The following is a 20,034-nucleotide window of genomic DNA, read 5'->3' on the forward strand; positions in this document are numbered from 1 at the left end:
AGGGGCTTGAACTCTGGGCCTGGACACTGTCCTTCAGCTTTTCAGCTCAAGGCAAGCGCTCTACCACTTGAGCCACAGCGCCACTTCTGATTTTCTGGTGGTTTATTGGCGATAAGAGTCTCAAGGGCTTTCCTGCCCAGGCTGGCTTTGAACCATGATCCTCAGATCTCAGCCTCTTGAGCAGCTAGGATGACAGGTGAGCCACCAGCAGCACCTGGCGTCACTTCTGGCTTTTTGGTTGTTGGTGAATTGAAGATTATTCACAGGCTTGGCTTGTCCATCCTGCCTTCAAAGCACAATTCTCACATCTCAGCTGCATGAGTAGCTAAGACTACCGGTGTGAGCCATGAACTTGGGACTGATTTGAACTTGGGACTTCCCATTCTGTAGAAAAGTGCTATACCACTTGAACCATGATGTCCCAGGCCCTTGTTTTCCTATTGACTCTCTTCCTTTGCCTTTCTCTGGGTCTGCCAGGGTTTGAATGTTTGTCTCTATTGCATTGCTTTCTTCCCCCCATCCCTTCCCCCTCTCCCCTCCTTCCCCCTTCCCCTCCTTTCTCTCCTTCCCCTTTTCTTCCCCTTTCCCCTCCTTTCTCTCCTTCCCCTTCCCCTCTTCTCCCCCACCTATGGTCTTGGGATGCTGGGGTTAGAACTCTGGGCCTCTGGTCTGCAGGGCAAGTTCTCTACCACTGAGCTATACCCCTACCATGGAGTTTTATTCTTACCTTTGGAATTTCTACTGGTCAGATGAATGAACTAAGGCAGGCAACACAGGGACTGAAGACAGACCTACTTTTGCAACCTGATCCACTTGGGCCTCAGTTTCCCTATGTAGAACAGAAATGACACTATGGTGGGGGGCAGAGAACAGCTTTTTTTTTTTTTTTTTTTTTTTGCCAGTCGTGGGGCCTAAACTCTAGCTTTTTCTGCTTATGTGGTGCTGGGGAATGGAACCCAGGGCCTCATGCATGGAAGGCAAGCGCTCTACCACTGAGCCACCTTCCCAGCTAGAGAGAGCAGCTTTATTAACTCACCAGCATTAGGCCCTTTCCATGCTCAGATAGTAACTGAACTGGTAACTAACTACATCTGGCTTTTTGTTAATAAAGTTTTATTGAAAGTCATAGCTTGAGATGGTTGTCTGGTCTTCTGCAGCAAGTCTGTCTTCCTCTGTACCAGGATAAAAAGAGTGGATGAAAGAGTCTTGGAGCTAAGTGCTGGTGGCTCATGCTTATAATCCTAGCTACTCAGTATGCTATGACCCATCTTGGTTGGAAGTCAGCCTAGGCAGGAAAGTCCTTGACACACTTATTTCTGATAAATCAGCCCAAAACAAAACAAAAAACTGGAAGGAGAGGTGTGGTTCAAGAGGTAGAGTACCAGCCTGGAGTAAAACAGCTAAGGGCTCTGTATGAGGCTGAGTTCAAGCCCCTGTACTGGCTCACATATCAAAAAGGATCTTGGACATTTGAATGCTATAGAGCCACAAGGTAAGCAGAATGGTGTGGGTAGGGTACAGGGGATTTTTTTTCTTCTGACTGGGCTGAGGAATGTATGTTTAAAAGAATTGGATAGGGGCTGGGAAGGTGGCTCAGTGGTAGAGCACTTGCCTTGCATGCTCGAGGCTCTGGGTTTGATTCCTCAGCACCACATAAGAAAAAAGCTGGAAGTGGTGCTGTGGCTCAAGTGGTAGAGCGCTAGCCTTGAGCTGAAGAGCTGAGGGACAGTGCCCAGGCCCAGACCCCCCCCCCAAAAAAAAATTGGATAGTATGGTTTTGTTGTTGTGATGGTCTAGGGTCTGGAATTTAGGGCCTGGGCAATGTCCTTTTTTTTTTTTCTTTTTTCCAATTATTAGCTCTTTATCACTAGAACCATGCTGTACTTGCAGCTTTTTGGTGGCTAACTGGAGATGAGAATCTCGGATCCCCACCACCACACAATTTGAACCACAATCCTTCTATCTCAGCCTGCTGAGTAGCTAGGATTACAGGCAGAACCTACAGCGCTCAATCTGAATATGTAGTTTCGTATTGGAAGTGATGCATTATCTCCCGTTCTAACGTGAAACTGGACCCACTGACCGTGAGTGAGCGTGGTCCCCGGCCTCCCCTGCAGGGCGAGATGGATTCTAAACCTCTCTCTTCTGGTGGAGGTTCTATTTAACAGGCTAGATTTTTTACACAGTGCCAAGGACCTGCTCAAGGTCAGATGCTGAACACAGAGGCTGAAGGTGGATTGGAACTGAGGGCTTTTGAGGCTACCTCCTCCCCCCAGAGCGGCTGGGGTTTCCAGTATGATGTTTAGAATGAGCAAAGGAATGAATGAATGTCTCAGGCGGCCCGGGCGCGTGTCTCCCCGCCCCCCTCCCCTTCCCATAGACAACAGTGTTGGCAAAGCTTGGGCGAAACCATGGCGCTGCGCTGGGAAGGGGGAGTCGCGCCCATTCGGCGCATGCGCACCACTCCGCTCCCAGTCAGTCCCTATGTAGTAGAGCGCGCGGCTCCGGCGTGGTACGTCCGGCCGTCCCCCCCGCGCGCGGGGCCCGGGTGGTACAGGCGGCCTCCGCTCGCCGCCCCTCCCAGTTGGTTTCCGCGCGAAAAAACCTCAGGCCTCCAGCGCTGTTGCCGCCGCCGCCGCCGCCGCCGCGTCCCGTGCAGCTTCGGAGAAGATGCCGGCCCGAACCGCCCCGGCCCGAGTGCCCGCCTTGGCCACCCCGGCCATCTCCCTCCCCGAAGATGTCCGTAGGCGGTAGGTGATCAGCAGGGGAGAAAGAAAAGGGGGGTCGAGGGGACGCGGAGACGGGAAGAGGCCGAGGCCGGGCCGGGGTGCGGTGTAAGGGGGGGGTCTTTCCTCCCCCCCCCCCCCCCCCGCCTTCCCCGCGGCCGGCGGCCTCCGCTGACAGGCGGGCACGCATGCGCAGTGTGGCCCTGCGAGGCGCGCAGCGGTTGGCGGCGCGCAGGATGGAGCTTCCGGTCCCGCCGTTTTTCCCTCCTTGGCCATTTGGCGCCAAAAAAGCAAAACAACAACAACAAAAAACAACCAAAAGGACATAACCACGGGCACCTGGTTGCCGTGGGACTGGGGGTGCGGGAGGGGATTTGCTTGTGATGGTTCCCGGAGAGAGGGAGCTTGCTGTGCGGGATCGCCTGCCCCGACGCGCAGGAAGTGGGCAGCTCTGCAGTCCCCTGGAGCCCCCATCCTCGGGGCTTCCACTTCCGGTGCCTGGCCTGGCTCCCCCACACCCCGGGGCAGCGTGTGTGGGAGGGGTGGGGTTCCTTGTACCCCCGTGGCACCACGATCTTTGCAGGGGAGCAGGGTGGTGCCTGGAGCAGGCACGGTGCATGCATGGTGCTTGGTGCTTGCAGGCCCAGGGGCCCTTCTTGGTCAATGGGGGCCCACGTTCCTTGGGATCCCAAGGAAGCCGAACCTGTGAGAACCCGCAGCTGTTGTTTAGTATGTACACAGTGGGCAGATCGAGGGGGAGAGGATGCCCTCCACCATCATGGCTTCCTCTCCCGCCCCCCCCCCCTTCGAATTCTTAGCAAGTGTGGTTTCTATGGGGGGTTTTCTGTGCCGAAGAGTTGGCGGGAAGATGGATCCGGCCTCCCCTTACAAATCAGTCCTAGAGACTTGTTTTGCCAGAGCCTGGTGCATTAGTCACTCAGAGCCCTGCCTGGGTCTGGATAGCCCTGCACCGTATTTACCGCACCTATTTTCTACCCTTTTCTTAAGTTTGGTGGTGGCTGTCTTTGTGCCAGGCTGGCTCTGGTTTGGGGCCTTGGGGAATGAAGTGGGGGTGGGGATGGTGTTTTGATTTAAACTTTTTTTTCTTAACATACTGTGGTTCTGACGGAGAGCCTGGTCCACGCCAGGCAAGCATTATAGCAGCAAGCTACACAGATTTTTTTTTTTGTCCTGAGCCTTTTTCTTAAAGCTAGTGCTCTACCACTTGAGCCACAGCACCACTTCTGGCTTTCTGGTGGTGAGTTGGAGATAAGAGTCTCATGGATTTTCTTGCCCAGACTGGCTTTGAACTGCGATCCTCATATCTCAGCTTCCTGAGTAGCTAGAATTACAGAAATGTGCCACCAGCGCCTGGCCAGATCTTTTTATTTCCTCTTAATCTTGAAATGGAGTCTTTTGAAGTTGTCCACTCTTGACACCCCCTGGCCCATTCGGCTTTTTTTCTCCATTCTTGGGCTTGAACTCAGGGCCTAGGCACTGTCCCTGAGCTTCTTTTGTTCAAGGCTAGCACTCTACCACTTGAGCCACAATGCCACTTCCGGCTTTTTCTGTTGATGTGGTACTAAGGAATTGAACCCAGGGCTTCATGCATGCTGGGCAAGCACTCTACCACTAAGCCACATTTCCAGCCCTCACAGGGACTTTTCTCCTTGGGCTGGCTTCGAACGGCAATCCTCTGATCCTCAGTCTCCTGAGTGGCTAGAATTACAGGTGTGCGCCACTAGTACCGGGCTTATTACTACCCTGCTTATTACTGTCATTTCTATACAGCTGATTTAACCTTTGCGATTATTACAGCTTTCTTGTCATTCTGTGAGATTTAAGCTGGGTCTCAAAAGCCTTGCACTCTACCTCTCCTGCCACTAGAGTGGGTGTGGAATAGGGCAAAGCTGACTTGACTTTTTCTACCTTTACCCTCCGAGGTAGAGGTTAGAGGACCACAGTCACTGCAGATGAAATCCTGAGCTGCCTGTAACCCTCTGTTGTGCCTGTCGCCTCTAGATGCCCATCAATGGTCTGGGCCACCTGGTTGCACCGCCGGGATAGTGTCCCCATCCAGTGTCCCCATTAGAGTGCCTGCCTGTCCCCATCTGCCCTGAACAGAAGTCTTCATCACCTGCAACCTCATGGTCAGCAGTGTATTTTTTTGTTGTTGGTCCTGGGGCTTGAACTCTGGGCCTGGACGCTGTCCCTCAGCTTTTCAGCTCAAGGCAAGTGCTCTACCACTTGAGCTGCAGTGCCACTTTGTTTTCTGAATGGTTTATTGGAGATCAGAGTCTCACGGACTTTCCTGCCCGGGCTGGCTTTGAACTGCAATCCTCAGATCTCAGCCTCCTGAGTAGCTAGGATGGCGGGTGTGAGCCACCGAGGCCTGCCATTTTCTGTTCTGTTCTTTTTTGCCAGTTATGGAGCTTGAACTCAGGACCTGGGTGCTGTCTCTGAGCAATTTGTATTCCAGGCTAATGACCTACCACTTTGAGCCACAGCGCCACTTCTGGTTTTCTGGTGGTGCCCAGGCTGAATTCACATCTGAGCCACCTGAGTGGCTAGGATTACAGGCATGAGCCACCAGCACCTGGCTCATTTCCTTAGCTTTTGTGTCCAGGTATGTTAGTCCTTTTTCTTTTTTTGTGTGTGCTAATCCTAGGGCTTAAAACTCAGGGTCTGGGCCCTGTCCCTAAGCATTTGTGCTCAAGGCTTGTGCTCTACCACTTGAACCATAGCCCTACTACTGACTTTTTTTTGGTGCTTCATTGGAGATGAGTCTCCCAGACTTTCTTGCCCAGGCTGGTTTTGAACCATGATCCTCAGATCTAGGCCTGCTCAGTAGCTAGGATTAGAGGCGTGAGCCATTGGCAACCGGCTTCCTCTTCCTTTTTTTTTTTGCTAGGGCTAGCACTCTACCACTTGAGCCACAGTTCCACTTGTTTTTCTGTGTATGTGGTACTGAGGAATCAAACCTAGGGCTTCATGCATGCTAGGCAAGTATTCTACCACTGAGCCACCTTCACAGCGCTTCTTTTACTCTTTATTTATTTCTTTTGTCTGTAGTGGGGCTTGAACTCTGGTCCTGGGCGCTGTCCCTGTGCTCTTCAGCTCAAGGAGAGCACTCTACCACTTGAGCCACAGTTCAGTGCCGCTTCCGGTTTTCTGGTGGTTCATTAGAGATTAGTCTCAAGACCATTCCTGCCCAGGTTGGCAGGCTGGCTTTGAACTGGAATCCTTAGATCTCAGCCTCCTCAGTAGCTAGGATGATAAGCGTGAGTCACCAGGGCCCGGCATTTTTGAGTTTAATTCTACTGTTACAGTGTTGAACAGAGGTGTACATTACTGTTTGATTTTTCTCTTTGAGAAGGGTCTCACTCTGTTGCTCAGGCTGCCTCTAAACTTGGTCCTCCTGCCTCAGCCTCCCTAATACTGGATTGTAGATCAACACTGCCATACCTGTCTGTGTGTTGGGGGAGGGGGGGGACATTGATGATGATGAGATACTACTCAAATACTCTACTAGGGAGCCATACCCTCCACTCGGAAATAATCATGTGTATTTGTTACCTTACAGTTGTGTGTCAGGAATCCTCGGTGGGTCTCAGCAGCTGGAAACAGAAGTGTCTGCAGGTTTCATTCCTTTGCAGAGACCCTAGAAAGAATGTCTCTTCCAAGGCAAGAGTGGCTCACACCTGTAATCCTGGCTAATCAGGAGGCTGAGGATCATGGTTCAAAGCCAGCCCTGGCAGGAAAGTCCTTGAGACTTGATCTCCAATGAAGTAACAAAAAAGCTGGAAGTGGAGCCAGCCTTGAGCAAAAGCTCAGGGCTAGCGTGCACTGGCAAAAAACAGGGTGTTTTTTGTTCTCTCAGGGTGTGAGCAGGATTCGGCAATGACTGGAAGCTCTGGTCTCTCATCTCTTGTTGATTAAAGCTGAGAACTGGTCCTAGTTTTTGGGAAGGTTTTTTCTCCCCTTCCTCCACCTTTCAACTACACACTGCTCCATCTTTACTACATACTTGTATTTCTTTTGAAATGCCTCTAGAATGTTTTTTGCTGGTCCTGGGGCTTGAACTCAGGGACTAGGCACTGTCCCTGAGCCTCTTTGTGTTCAAGGCTAGCGCTTTACCACTTGATCCACAGCACCACTTCTTGCTTTTGGAGTAGTTTATTGAAGTAAGCATCAGATTTTCCTGCTTGGGTTGGCTTTGAACCAAGATCCTCAGATCTCAGCCTCCTGAGTAGCTAGGATGACAGGCGTGAGCCATTGGCACCGGACCTTTTTTTTTTTTTTTTTTTTTGGTGAGCCCTGGAATTTCAACCAGGGCCTTCAGCTTTCTAGGTAGGTCCTCTACCATTTGCATCATGCCCCCAGTCTGGCAGCCAGACTTAAGCAGGGGTTGAGAATGGAGGCGTACAGCTCAATGTTAGAACCTGCACTTAGCTTGCCAGAGACCCTAGTTTCCATCCTGTTCTCAGACTACATTTCAAAGCAGTACTGCTGGCTTTAAGGGTGTGAAGAGTTGACTTGCCATTTTGTAATCTGTTCCTATCTAATACTACATGCTTTGGCCAGATTAATTTCCCTAAAGCAGGGTGCTGTTGTTGGCTTGTTGGCTGTGGAACAAACCCCAGACTATCAAGCCTATGTTTCAGACTGTCGCCCTCTTCCTGTCTCTGGCCTTGCTGTCCCGCCTTTGGTGCTTGATCTGTTTCTTGGGCGATCCCCAGGCCAGCTTCTGCACTGGGGTATGCCTACATGGTTGTCTCTGCCCTGTGCTTTTGTAACATTGCCCTTTTGTTTTGGGCAGGCTTTAACTGTAAATTACCAATTTTTGCGCGTATATATGTCTGCGCATGTGCACACAGACATATATATACAACCTTTTGTTTGCTGGTCCTGGGCTTGAACTCAGGGCCTGCCCCTTAGCCTTTTTGCTCAAGACTGGTGCTCTACCACTTGAGCCACAACCTTGACTTTCAGCGTTTTGCTGGCTCATTTGGAGATTAGAGTCTTGTTGGAGACTTTGCTGCCTGACCTCATTTCAAACCTCCCATCCTCAGATCTCAGCTTCCTGAGTAGCTAGGATGATAGGTGTGCTCCAACAGTGCCCCGCCTAAGTATATTCATTTTTGGGCCAGTCCTGGGGCTTGGTTGGGGCTTGGGCACTGTCCCAAGCTCAAGGCTAGCACTCTACCACTTGAGCCACAGCACCACTTCCAGCTCTTTCTGTGTATGTGGTGGTGAGGAATTGAACCCAGGGCTTCACAAACACTATCACTAAGCCTCATTCCCAGCCCCCTTCACCCCCCTCCCCCCCATTTATACCTATTTATCTCCCCTCTTAAATGACTAATGTCAAGTAGGAGTGAGTCATGAGGTCTCAGGCCCTGTGGAGAGAGCTGAGGTTGTTTTCATGTTCTCCCGTATTTGATCCTTCTCTTTGTTCCGCCGCTAATACTCCTGGGCATGAGGTGGAGGACAGAAATCTCACTGGGAGAGGAGTGGACTTGACCTTTGGGGGGAACTTGGTGGTGATCCCCAAGCACTGTTTAGGCACTTAAGAGAGACGCTGCGGCGGGCCGGCCTACCCCCTTGGTGGGCGTGGCTTGGCGGCGCGGGGGCGTGGCTTCGCCTGGGAGCCCTTCCCTGAGAGGCTGGGATCAGTCTGTGCTCAGTCTCAGCACTGCGCGTGCGCACACCCCGCCAGCCGCTCTGCTCTACGTGGGATTTCAGTCTGACATGCCCCTGGCTGGAGGGGCGGCGTGGTGCAGCTGTTCTTTTCAGGCTCGCCGCAGGGCTGCGATGACTTTTTGCCAGCCACGTGCTCCAGGGCCTTCTTGCAGTTGTTTTTTAAACATTTCCCCCCCCCCTTCCTCCTGAGTGTTGGGGATGGAGCCCAGGATCTGAGCGTGCGACATGAGGTCACCCCCCTCTACCCCTGGGGGGGGGCGGCCCCCAGCACTCCTACTCTTGGAAGTCGCTGTGGGGCTTCCGGACTCCAGGATACGCAGTCTAGGTAATCACGTGGTTTGTAGTTGAATATTTCTCCAGCCACCCAGCAAGTTAGAAGGTCCCTTCCTGGTGGCACCACATCCGGCCTCCCAGCTTGCCGTCTGAAACGACCCGCACACGGTAGACGGGCACAAATGTGAGTAGGAAGTAGGAAGCTGGGTCCGCTCTGTGACGCTGGCCTGGCACGGACCCTGGGCTTCCTCAGGTGCCAGGCTGACCTGGCCGATGGTGCTTAATCGTCTACAAAGGCCAGCCAGAGCTCGCTGCCCTTCAGCTAAAGATCACTGAGCTCCTGGTCTGTGTGGCTGCTGGGCCCTGGATCCAGAGATGTCACTAGCCTGGTCCCTGCCCAGGGCACCTTCATTCCAAACACCAGACACCAATCCAGCTGGTTAGACTTGTTTGCTGCACTGTCTGCAGGCAGCTTCTGCCATTTCTATGCCACTTTCCGGTCTCTTCCTCATTGTCTGCCCCTTCTCTATTTTTCCCTTACAAATCAAGTCTAACTAAAAACACTGCATTGATTCCCTCCCCACTAGGGCTTGAACGCAGGGCCTAGGTATTGGCCTTGAGCGTTTTCACTCAAGGCTAGCACCCTACCACTTTGATACACAGCTCCCCTTCTGGTTTTTGGTGGTTCATTGGAGATCAGAGTCTCATGGACTTTTCCTTCCTTAGCTGGCTTTGAACTGTGATCTTTAGATCTCCGCCTCCTGAGTAGCTGGGATTTCAGGCGTGAGCCACCAGTGCCTGGCTTATTTTTTGGGTGGTACTGAGTCAAGCTTCCTAGGCAGATTCTCAACCCCTTGAACCCACACCTTCAGATGCTTTGGAGATGGAATCTTTTTTTTTTTTTTTTTTGTCATGGGGCTTGAACTCTGGGCCTGGGTTCTGTTCCTGAGCTCTTTGGCTCAAGGCTAGCGCTCTACCACTTTGAGCCACAGCACTACTTGCAGATTTTTAATGGAGGTAAGAGTCATGGACTTTCCTGCCTGGGCTGGCTTTGAACTGCGATCCTCAGACCTCAGCCTCCTGAGTAGCTAGGATGACAGGCACAAGCCACCTTTTGTAACTTCATCTCCAGCTGCCCTGTGCGGCAGCATACCCAACTGCTGGCCCTAGAGGCCTGACTCGCCCATCTCAATACTTGTGGTTCTGCCGTGGTCAGCTGTCAGTTCCTTCGGTCCCCTCAGGGTGGCGCTAGTGCACTCATTGTAACACTTGCCACAGCCTTTTGCATGCTTATCAGACCTAACAGGAAAAAGCCTCAGTAGGTCTGATTGATATCCACTGGTAGAAGGACCTCAACAGTGGGATGTACCTTCTGCAAAACCAGGAAAGTCTTGAAAGTTGTAGTATTGATTCTCAAAGATAAATGAAGTTGATAACCAGTGTTTTTCCATTTCCTTTCCCCCAGGCTCAAAGACTTGGAAAGAGACAGCTTAACAGAAAAGGTAAGCTATTTTTTTTTTAATTACTTATTTATTTTTTGTCAGTCGTGGGGTCTGAACTCTGGTCCCTCAGCTCTTGCGCTCAAGGCGAGCGCTCTACCACTTGAGCCACAGCACCACTTCTGGCTTTTTCTGTGTATGTGGTACTGAGGAATCGAACCCAGGGCCTCATGCATGCAAGGCAAGCACTCTACCATTGAGCCACCTTCCCAGCCCCATAAATTTCTTTTTTTCTTTTGCCAACACTGGGGCTGGAACTCGGGTCTCGTGTTCTTGCTGTTTGTTTGTTTTTTGGGTCCGGTTGTGGGGCCTGAACTCTGGGCCTGGGCGCTGCCCCTCAGCTCTTCATCTCAAGGCTAGCGCTCTACCACTTGAGCCACAGCGCCACTTCTGGCTTTTTTTTTGCTTATGTGGTGCTGAGGAATTGAACCCAGGGCCTCATGCATGCAAGGCAAGCGCTCTACCACTGAGCCACCTTCCCAGCCCTTCTTGCTGTTTTTTAACTCATTGCTGACACCCACTCTAAGCTACAGCTCTCCTTCTGGCTTCTTGCTAGTTAAGTGAGTTTTCATGGACTTTGCTGATCAGACTGGCTCCAAACCTTGATCCTCAGATCTCAGCCTTCTAAGTGTCTGGGATTACAGGCGTGAGCCCACAGCACTGGGCTCATTGTCAACATGTGTGAAAATAGGAACATCCTATTTTGGCCATACTTGCCCTTTTTCCTGTACACTTTAAAAAACTCATCTCTAGGTGATTTGCTTAAACATACTGTATAATGTAAATATCATGTCACTTTCTGCTGTGGCTTTAGGGAATAAGAACAAGAAAAAGACTTAGGGCAGTGGTGCCGTGGCTCTAAGTGGTAGGGCACTAGTCTGGAGCAAAAAACATTAAGCAGCACCCAGACACTTAGGCTAGGAGGCGATGGCTCACGTCTGTAATCCTACTCAGGAGGCTGAGGTCTAAGGATCACAGGTGCAAGCCAGCCTAGGCAGGAAAGTTCTTGAGACTCTAATCGCCAATTAATCACAGAAAAGCTGGAAGTGGCACTGTGGCTCAGGTGATGTGCTAGCCTTGAGCAAAAGGAACTCAGGAACAGTACCCTGGTCCCGAGTTCAAGCTCCAGGACCAGAAAAAAACTTGGAATATGAACACAATTTTTAGACTATTTTGCATATGAGTTTGTTGTTACAGGGCTGAGTGTGTGCATGTGTGCATGCGTGTGTGCATGTGTGCTCGTGCCTGTACTGGGGCTTGAACTTGGGGCCTGGCCCCTTTTCCTTGGCTGTTTTGCTCAAAGCTGGTTGTACCACTTGAACCACAGATTCAAGTGTGGCTTTTTGTTGATAATTGGAGATAAGCTTTATGGCCTTTCCTACTGGGGCTGGCTTTGAACTGCCATGTTCAGATCTAATCCTCTTGAGTAGCTAGGATTACAGGTGTGAGCCACGTTGCTGGGCCTGCATTGGATTTTGTGGCTGACACGATGTTAACTCCTGTTAGGTCACTGGCCTTGAAGGCAGCTTAGTTTCTTGAGTATGCGTCTTGTTCGCGGATTTGTTAGCAGTTGAGGACTGTTCACACCTGTGTCCTTCCCTTAGGAGTGCGTGAAGGAGAAATTGAATCTCTTGCACGAATTTCTGCAAACCGAAATAAAGAATCAGTTGTGTGATTTGGAAACCAAATTGCATAAGGAAGAATTATCTGAGGTAAGAGTGTGTTCTTGGCCTCCTGACTTCCACCAAGAGCTCTCCCTGGCCAGGCACTGGGTGGCTCACACCTCTAAGCTACTCAGGAGGCTGAGATCTGAGGATCAAGGTTCGAAGCCAGCCTGGGCAGGAAAGTCTGTAAGACTCCTATCTCTATTAACCACCAGAAAATCGGAAGTGGGGCCGTGGCTGAAAGCGGTAGAGTGCTAGCCTTGAGAACAAAAGCTCAGGGACAGCGCCCAGGCCCTGAGATGACACCCCATGACTGACCAAAACCAAGACAGGCAGAAAGCGCCGCGCTCGCCCTGCTGCCTGCGAATTCTAAGGGAGCGAGCTGTCGCCTCGTGACGTCACTTGTTTGCATTCACTGCTAAATTATCCTTTCCCGCTGTAGGAGGGCTACCTGGCTAAAGTCAAATCCCTTTTAAATAAAGATTTGTCCTTGGAGAACGGAGCTCACACATTCAGTCGACAAACGAATGGCTATCTAGAAAATCGGAATCGAGAAGGCCGGAGAAGGGGAATGACCGAGCCAAATACGCCCCCAGCTCCCACTTCTAAAGCTCGGACACCCCGTAGAAGCAAGACCGATTTGGAGACGAAGCGTAAGGCCACTTGACCTGTTCTTACCCTCGCAGGCTACGGCTCGGAGCGGACAGTCAGCCTGGGATGAATGACTCTGGGTGGTAGAGGATAAGGATGGGAGTAGGGAAGACCCAGGGTTAGTGAATTTCAGCTCAGGAATTGGTAAACTGATTGCTTGAAGTGGGGGTGGGGGTGGGGTAGGGATGGAAGGGTATGCCGGGCTTGGTGGCACATGCCTGTAATCCCGGCACTTGGGAAGCTAAGGTAGGAGGATCACAAATTTAAAGCCAGCCTGGGCCACACTGTGACCCTTAATCTTAAAAACACAAAACCTAACTCTTAAGACCGCTTATTGGCCAGGTTCCTGGTTTTCTTCAGTAGCTTGGTCTTGAAGTAGCCCATGTCTGTGCACTTGTCTGTTCCTAATGGTGTCTTCTTCCTTGCTTTCTTTTACATAGCGGAAACCCCATCCAGCTCCGTGGTTACAAGGAGGACTACCAGGCAGACCTCGATCACATCTCATTTCTCAAAGGCGTCAGTATTGATTGAATGGGGCATTGATTGCTTAGGCCTTGTTGGATGTAATCAGCATGAATGACTTCCATACTGTGCAGAATTTTTGTGTGTGTGGTGTGTGTGTGTGGTGTGTGTGTGTGCGTGCGTGCGTGCGCGCTTGTATTGGGGCTTGAACTAGGGGCCTAGATGCTATCTGAGCCTTTTTTTTGCCAATCCTGGGACTTGAACTTGGGGCCTGGGCATTGTCCCTGAGAATCTTTTTTTCTGCTCAAGGTTAGCATTCTACCACTTGGAGCACAGCATCAGATCTGGCCTTGTCTGTTTATGTAGTGCTGAGGAATCGAACCCAAGGCTTTGTGCATGCTGCTAAGCAAGCACTCTACTACTAAGCCACAGTCCTAGCTCATCTATCTATATTTTTTATGTTGGTCGTGGGGCTTGAACTTGGGGCCTGGGAGCTGTCTCTGAGCTCTTTTTGCTCAAGGAGAGTGCTCTACCACTTTGAGCCACAGCGCCACTTTGGGTTTTCTGGTGGTTCATGGGAGACTAGTCTCATAGACTTTCTTGTGGGGCTGGCTTTGAACCGCGATCCTCAGATCTCCTCTGAGTATCTAGGTTGACAGATGTGAGCCGCTGGTGCTCCCTTCCTGCTGTTCTTTTTAGCCTTTTCACTCAAGGTTGGCGTTCTGCCATTTGAGCCCCACCTGCCCTTCAGGCTTCTTAGCAGTTTGTAGCAGATACTAGTGCCAGGCTTTTCTACCCAGCCTGGCTTTGAACCCATGATCCTCAGATCTGAGCCTCCTGTGTAGCTAGGATTTAAGGCATGAGCTACCACGAGGCCTTTATCACGCTCACTTGGGCACTTGGGACACGGTGATGGTAGTCAGCCTGCCATTGAAGGGTTAACTAGGCGTGTTGCACGTGCTGACACCGAGGCTCGGGACATGGGTTTGGGGGTTGGTGGTGGGGCTCGGTGGAGGGCTGGGGTTTCTGAGCTCATCGCTCCGCATTTGCCACAGCCCCACCAAGCGGAAACCCCTGGAGGAATCTGAAAGTCTGAAATCAGAACCCGAGTCAATGGAAGAAGAGGAACACGATCAGGTGCGCTGTCCTTGTCCACTCGGGGTGCTTCTTGTGCGGGGTCTGGCCAGGAGGCCAGCATGCAGTCGCTTTCCCCAGGGAGGGCAGTGCAGGGTGCGCATGCGCATCTGGGGGTATGTGCAGGGAAGGCATTCTGGGGAGTGGACGGGCTCGGTGCACAAGGCAGACCTGGATGCTTGAACTGGGGCCGGGGAGAGCTGAGTGCTGGCATAGCTCAGTCTGAAGGACCAATTGAATTTTTTTTTTTGGTAGGTTATGGTGCTTGAACTCGGGGCCTGGGCACTGTCCCTGAGTCACTGTGCTCAAGTCTAGCCTTCTACCACTTGAGCCACAGCGCCACTTCTGGTTTTGAGTGGTTTATTGGAGATAAGTCTCAGTCTTTCCTGCCCGGGCTGGCTTTGAACCTCAATCCTCAGATCTCAGCCTCCTGAGTAGCTAGGATTACAGGCGTGAGCCACCAGCGCCCGGCTTCCCCTTTATTCTCGTGGTGATCCTGGGGCTTGAACTCCTGGCCTCCCACTTGATAGTCGCTGCTCAATTGCTAGCGCCGGGCCCCCAGCCTAGGATTGCTCTAGCACTTCATAACAGTGCTTGTTTATTGGGGTTCTGAGAATTGAACCCCAGCAGCTTGTGTGTGCTAAGTGTGTGCCCAACCACTGAGCTCCCTCTCAGCTTTACCCATGAGCTTCACCCAGGACACCCAAGGTCAAGACTCTCAGGGAAGCTGGGCACTGATGCTCACATCTGTAGATCTGAGGGTCACTGGTTTGAAGCCACCCTAGGCAGGAAAGGCCAGGAAATTCTGTCTCCAGTGAACTACTAAAAACCAGAAGTTGAGCTGTGGTTCAAGTTGGTAGAGCACTAGCCTTGAGCACCAAAGCTCAGAGCCAGCGTCCAGGTCCCAAGTTCAAGCCCCATGAACCACCCTCAAAAAAAGCAACCAAAAACACCAAAAAAAAATGAGTAAAGGGGCTGGGAAGTTGGCTCAGTGGTAGAGGGCTTGCCTTGCATGCCTGAGGCCCTGGGTTCCATTCCTCAGCACCACATAAGAAAAAAGCCGGAAGTGGAGCTGTAACTCAAGTGGTAGAGCGCTGGCCTGGAGCTGAAAAGCTGAGGGACAGCGCCCAGGCCTAGAGTTCAGGCCCCACGACCGGACTTCCCCCCCCCCCCAAAAAAAATGAGTAAAACCCAGGCTGATAGCTTTAGAGTATACACCCCTCCTCTCCTACATGTTCCTAACTTCATGATGTGTATTCCCTGAATAGTTGTTGTATCAGTTCAGATTGGCTTCCAAATGATTTTCCTACCTTCCTTCCGCCTCCTGCATGCTGGGATTAAAGGCATGCATTACTCTGCCCAGCTTCCAGCTTCGTTTACATTTAACTCCTGCTTTTGGCCCTGCTCTTCCTTTAAAATCAATTTCTTTTCTGTTTTTCCTCCCCTCCCCTCCCTCCTCCCCCTCTCTGCACAGGAGGAGAAGAGGCGTAGAGTTACATCCATGGAATCGTAAGTATCATTCCTATTCTTTGGCTGTTCATTTTATTTTCATTTTGTGCATTGTATCATTTTGGGTATGGAAATGTTCTGGAGGGTTTGCGAGGGTTGCTAGTGAGTTTTTCCATCATAGGCCTGTTAATAAGCTGAGTTTTGGGGTCACATTCCTCCCCTTGGTTGTAAAGCAGGAGTTGTGTCCCAGGGGAATTTGTGGTCAGAGGCTATTGAACGGTTGCCGCATACGAGCCCTGAGACTCCTGGGGAGGGGAGGGGGGTCTGGGATGACCGCTGGGAAGAGATGGGGTGCATTTTCTGGGGGTGTTTTAAGTGTGACAAGTGCTTGGTGCTTTGTGTTCAGAGGCGCTGAGAGTCCTGCAGCAGAAGTGGAGACTGCTCCAGAAGCCGCCGGGGACCCGGAGATGAGCATCAAAGTAAAGCCTGGCACCCCAAGTGTTGTCCACCCCACCTGAGTGTCCTCCAGGCCCCCTTTGGCTATTGGAGTAAGGGTGGGAGGAAATGACCTTCAGGATGGCTGGGAATGGCGTATGACTGGGTCAGATGGCCATTCAAGGTCACCAGGGGCAAAGTCAGGTTTTCTTTTCTTTTTTGGGGGTCATTCATGGGTCTTGAACTCCAGGTCCGGGCGCTGTCCCTGAACTCTTCAGCTCAAAGGCTAGTGCCCTACCACTTGAGCCACAGCGCCACTTTCAGTTTTCTCTGGCTAATTGGAGATGAGTCTCAAGGGCGTTCCTGCCCAGGCTGCCTTTGAACCGAGTTCCTCAAATCTCAGCCTCCTGAGTAGCTAGGATGAGAGGCAGAAGCCACCAGCTTCTAACCATCTAAGAATATTTTTAATTGCCCATCTCACTCCACCAAAAGGATTGTGGGGCTGGGAAGGTGGCTCAGTGGTAGAGCGCTTGCCTTGCATGCCTGAGGCCCTGGGTTCGATTCCTCAGCCACCACATAAGCAAAAAGAACAAAGCCGGAAGTGGCGCTGTGGCTCAAGTGGTCGAGCGCTAGCCTTGAGCTGAAGAGCTGAGGGACAGCGCCCAGGCCCAGAGTTCAGGCCCACGACCGGACCAAAAAAAAGATTGTCTTGTGACAGCCAGTCCTGACTGCCAGAGAGAGGATAGGGACTTGGGTCCTGTCTCGATGGGTCAGTTTGGCAATGGAAGAAACTCATCTAGCCTTTTCTTTTCTCCTAGGAGGAAAGCCTCGAAAGTCCTGTCCAACAGCTGTAAGTCTAGTTAACCTACTTCTGCGCTCTATCTGCAGCCTGTGGGTCGGTCTGTCTGCAGCCTGTGGGTCGGTCTGTCTGCAGCCTGTGGGTCGGTCTGTCTGCAGCCTGTGGGTCGGTCTGTCTGCAGCCTGTGGGTCGGTCTGTCTGCAGCCTGTGGGTCGGTCTGTCTGCAGCCTGTGGGTCGGTCTGTCTGCAGCCTGTGGGTCGGTCTGTCTGCAGCCTGTGGGTCGGTCTGTCTGCAGCCTGTGGGTCGGTCTGTCTGCAGCCTGTGGGTCGGTCTGTCTGCAGCCTGTCTGTCCTAGGGCTTGAACTCAGGGCCTGTGCGTTGTCCCTAGACCTTTTTGCTCAAGGCTGGCACTTTGCCACTGGAGCCGCAGCTCCACTTCCAGCTTTTTTTGGTGTAGGTAGTGGAGCTGGGTCTCATGGGCTTTTCTTAACCAGGTTGGCTTCACACTGCTATTCTCAGATCTCGGCCTCATGAGCCGCTGGGGTTACAGGCACGAGGCACCAGCACTTGGCTTAGCTTTGTGCTTTGTTGAGGTTTCATTGCTAACGTGAAGACCTGGTAAAAGGATGGGTGGGTTCTAAGCCCCTGCGGGGGGGGGGGGGGGGGGAGGGCGGGGGAGGAGGGAAAAGGGAGTAACAAAACCCTTAATGTTCAGAGGAGTCAGGGCTCACACTCTAACCCAGCTACTCAGAGGCAGATTGGAAGGATTGTGATTGAGGCCAGCTGGGGCAAATCAAGTAAGACACAGCTAGGGCGATCTTCCTTGCTCCGCCGCCTGTGTGCTGGGATTACAGGGATGCACCACTATGCCTGCCACCACTATGCCACTATCTCCTTTTTCTTCTGTTGGTTGTGGGGCTTGAACTCTGAGCCTGGGCGCTGTCCCTCAGCTCTTCAGCTCAAGGCTAGCGCTCTACCACTTGAGCCACAGCACCACTTCCGGCCTTTTCTGCTCATGTGGTGCTGAGGAATCGAACCCAGGGCCTCACTGCATGCAAGGCAAGCGCTCTACCACTGAGCCACCTTCCCAGCCCACACATGTATTTTTGAGCCTCTGTTAAAATTGGCTGAAGCAATATTGGGGCTCTAGACAGGTGACAGTGTCTCATGCCTGTAATCCTACTCAGGAGGCTGAGATCTGAGGCTCCTGGTTCAAAGCCAGCCTGAGCAGGAAAGCCTGTGAGACTTACTTCCACTGAACCACCCGAGGACAGAAGTGTTGTGGCTCAAGTGGTAGATTGCTGGCCGTGAGCACAAAACTAAGGGACAGCGCCCGGGTCCTGAATTCAAGTCCCGGACCGGCAGAACAAACAACCCAACACCACACTAATCATCCTGTGATCTCTATGATGGGGTCGTAATACAAGAGAGCTCGGGGGCTTCCTTGGACGAAGATGGATGAGGAAGGAGCCCACTGAGTCACTCGCTGCCTCGTGTTCTTGGTTTCTGCAGAACGCCTAAATTGGAGGAGCCAGACCGAGAAGCCAGTCCAGGAACAGACGCACAGATGGAGGAAGATGACCCGGATGTCAAGGTTGGAGGCTTTTGTTTTCCCTTCGCTCTGCTTTATAGAGATTCTTACTTGACTGGGAGGGAAAAAAACATGTAGGGCAGGGTTCTGTGTTCACATCTAGCCCCGCACACTGTGGCAGTTGTAGACATGGTTCACCTGATGTCCCCTGGGGTCACTGGGGACTGTGGGTGTCAGTGCCCCACGTACCTAGTGTGGTCAGCTCACAGCCCTAGTGGCCTCAGAGCCTGGGGGTTCTGCTCTCTTACGCCCCCTGCTGGCCATGGTCTTCAGCTGGTAGCATGAAGGGAACAGTCTCCCCCAAGGCTGGGGAGGCGTTGGGCTCTGGCCACAGCTGGTACATCTGGGGGCCATCGATGCAGCTGGTAGTCCTGTCTCGCGGTGGAGGACTGTGAGCATTGATCTTGGCCTTTTGCCTACCATTGACTTTTTGTTGGTGGTGGTGGTGGTTGGCTGTGGGATTTGAACTCAGAGCCTCGTCACTGTCCCTGATCTCTCTTGCTCAAGGCTAGCACTCTACCTCCTTGAGCCACTCTACCCCCTTGAGCACTACTTCCTGTTTTCTGGTGCTTGGTCTCGTGATCTTTCTTGCCCTGGCTGACTTCAAACTGCGATCCTCAAATCTTAGCCTCCTGAGTAGCTAAGATATAGGCGTGAGCCACCAGTGCCCAGTGAATCTTAACAGACTTGGGGCCCTGGCTGGCTTTGAACTGTGATCTTCAGGTCTGACTCGTCCATAGCCAGGATTAGATGAGAGCCACCAGTGCCCAGCACAGAACTCTTAAAAACTTCCTGGCTGGGTTCAATTCCTCAGTACCACATACACAGAAAAAGCTGGAAGTGGCACTAGCCTTGAGCAAAAGCTCAGGGCCATCACCCAGGTCCTGAGTTCAATCCCCAGGACTGGCAATAAACTAATACTTTTTGGCAGTGTTGGAGATCGTGGAAGGTTCTAGTTACTGCTTTTTGGGTCGGAGACTAATGGATGGCGCTGGGAGCCCGGTGCTCAGCCTTAGGCTCCCAGGCCTCTGCTCTCCTTGCCTCCAGTTCTCCGCTGTGTTGGAATCTGACCTTTTCCTCTGTCTCCACCTCCCTTTTTCCCCTGGCAGGATGAAAAGAAGCCTAAGAGTCAACTCAGGGACGTGTAAGTGATTGGGGTGCTATGTTTGGCATTCGGGAAATGTGGGGTGATGGGAGTTTTCTGGGGATAACGGTAGTGCTATGAGGGTGAGGCAGGACCAAGCGGTACTCCACGCCTGCTTCCCTCCACGTCTGCGCAATCTCGTGGGTGCCGCAACCCGAGGACCCGCTTTTCTCCACGTCAGGGAGGGTGCCGGAAAGACCATACGTATTTTGGGGGGCGGGGGGAATGGGTTGTGCAGTTACCAGGGTTGGAACTAAGCCTTGAGCTTGGCTTGGCTCGCTTGGTGGATGTTCCGCCACGTGAGCCACACTTCGCTCTGGCTTTTGGCTGGATATTTTGGGAGATGAAGTCCCAATTTTTCTGCCCCAGCCTGGCTTTGAACTTCCAGACGTGAGCCACCCTCACCTCCCCAGCGAGTTGCTCTGCCTGTTTTTTTTTTCTTGCCAGTCCTGGGGCTTGAACCCAGGGCCTGGGCGCTGTCCCTGAGCTGCTTTTGCTCAAGG

General features: G+C 52.1%; 1 protein-coding gene across 3 annotated transcripts in view; it reads left to right on the forward strand.

The window, feature by feature from the left end:
* The first annotated feature begins 2,600 nt into the window (after positions 1–2,600).
* Positions 2,601–20,034, forward strand: part of Dnmt1 (DNA methyltransferase 1) — a 34,763-nt gene continuing 17,329 nt past the window's right edge. Inside the window, exons 1-11 of one of the 3 annotated variants that reach the window (XM_070002307.1) lie at positions 2,601–2,750; positions 10,168–10,204; positions 11,806–11,913; positions 12,308–12,518; positions 12,957–13,032; positions 14,034–14,115; positions 15,587–15,621; positions 15,968–16,040; positions 16,815–16,846; positions 18,309–18,390; positions 19,497–19,531. In XM_070002307.1, coding sequence (XP_069858408.1) covers positions 2,671–2,750; positions 10,168–10,204; positions 11,806–11,913; positions 12,308–12,518; positions 12,957–13,032; positions 14,034–14,115; positions 15,587–15,621; positions 15,968–16,040; positions 16,815–16,846; positions 18,309–18,390; positions 19,497–19,531 — 851 coding nt within the window. In that variant the 5' untranslated portion in view covers positions 2,601–2,670. Of the gene's footprint in view, positions 2,751–8,814; positions 8,887–10,167; positions 10,205–11,805; positions 11,914–12,307; positions 12,519–12,956; positions 13,033–14,033; positions 14,116–15,586; positions 15,622–15,967; positions 16,041–16,814; positions 16,847–18,308; positions 18,391–19,496; positions 19,532–20,034 lie in introns of those variants that run through there. The other 2 variants (XM_070002308.1, XM_070002309.1) reach the window with 2 other exon arrangements.

The sequence above is a fragment of the Dipodomys merriami genome, unplaced genomic scaffold (assembly GCF_024711535.1).
Source record: "Dipodomys merriami isolate MVZ:Mamm:240054 unplaced genomic scaffold, mDipMer1.0.p SCAF_6, whole genome shotgun sequence".
Taxonomy (NCBI): domain Eukaryota; kingdom Metazoa; phylum Chordata; class Mammalia; order Rodentia; family Heteromyidae; genus Dipodomys; species Dipodomys merriami.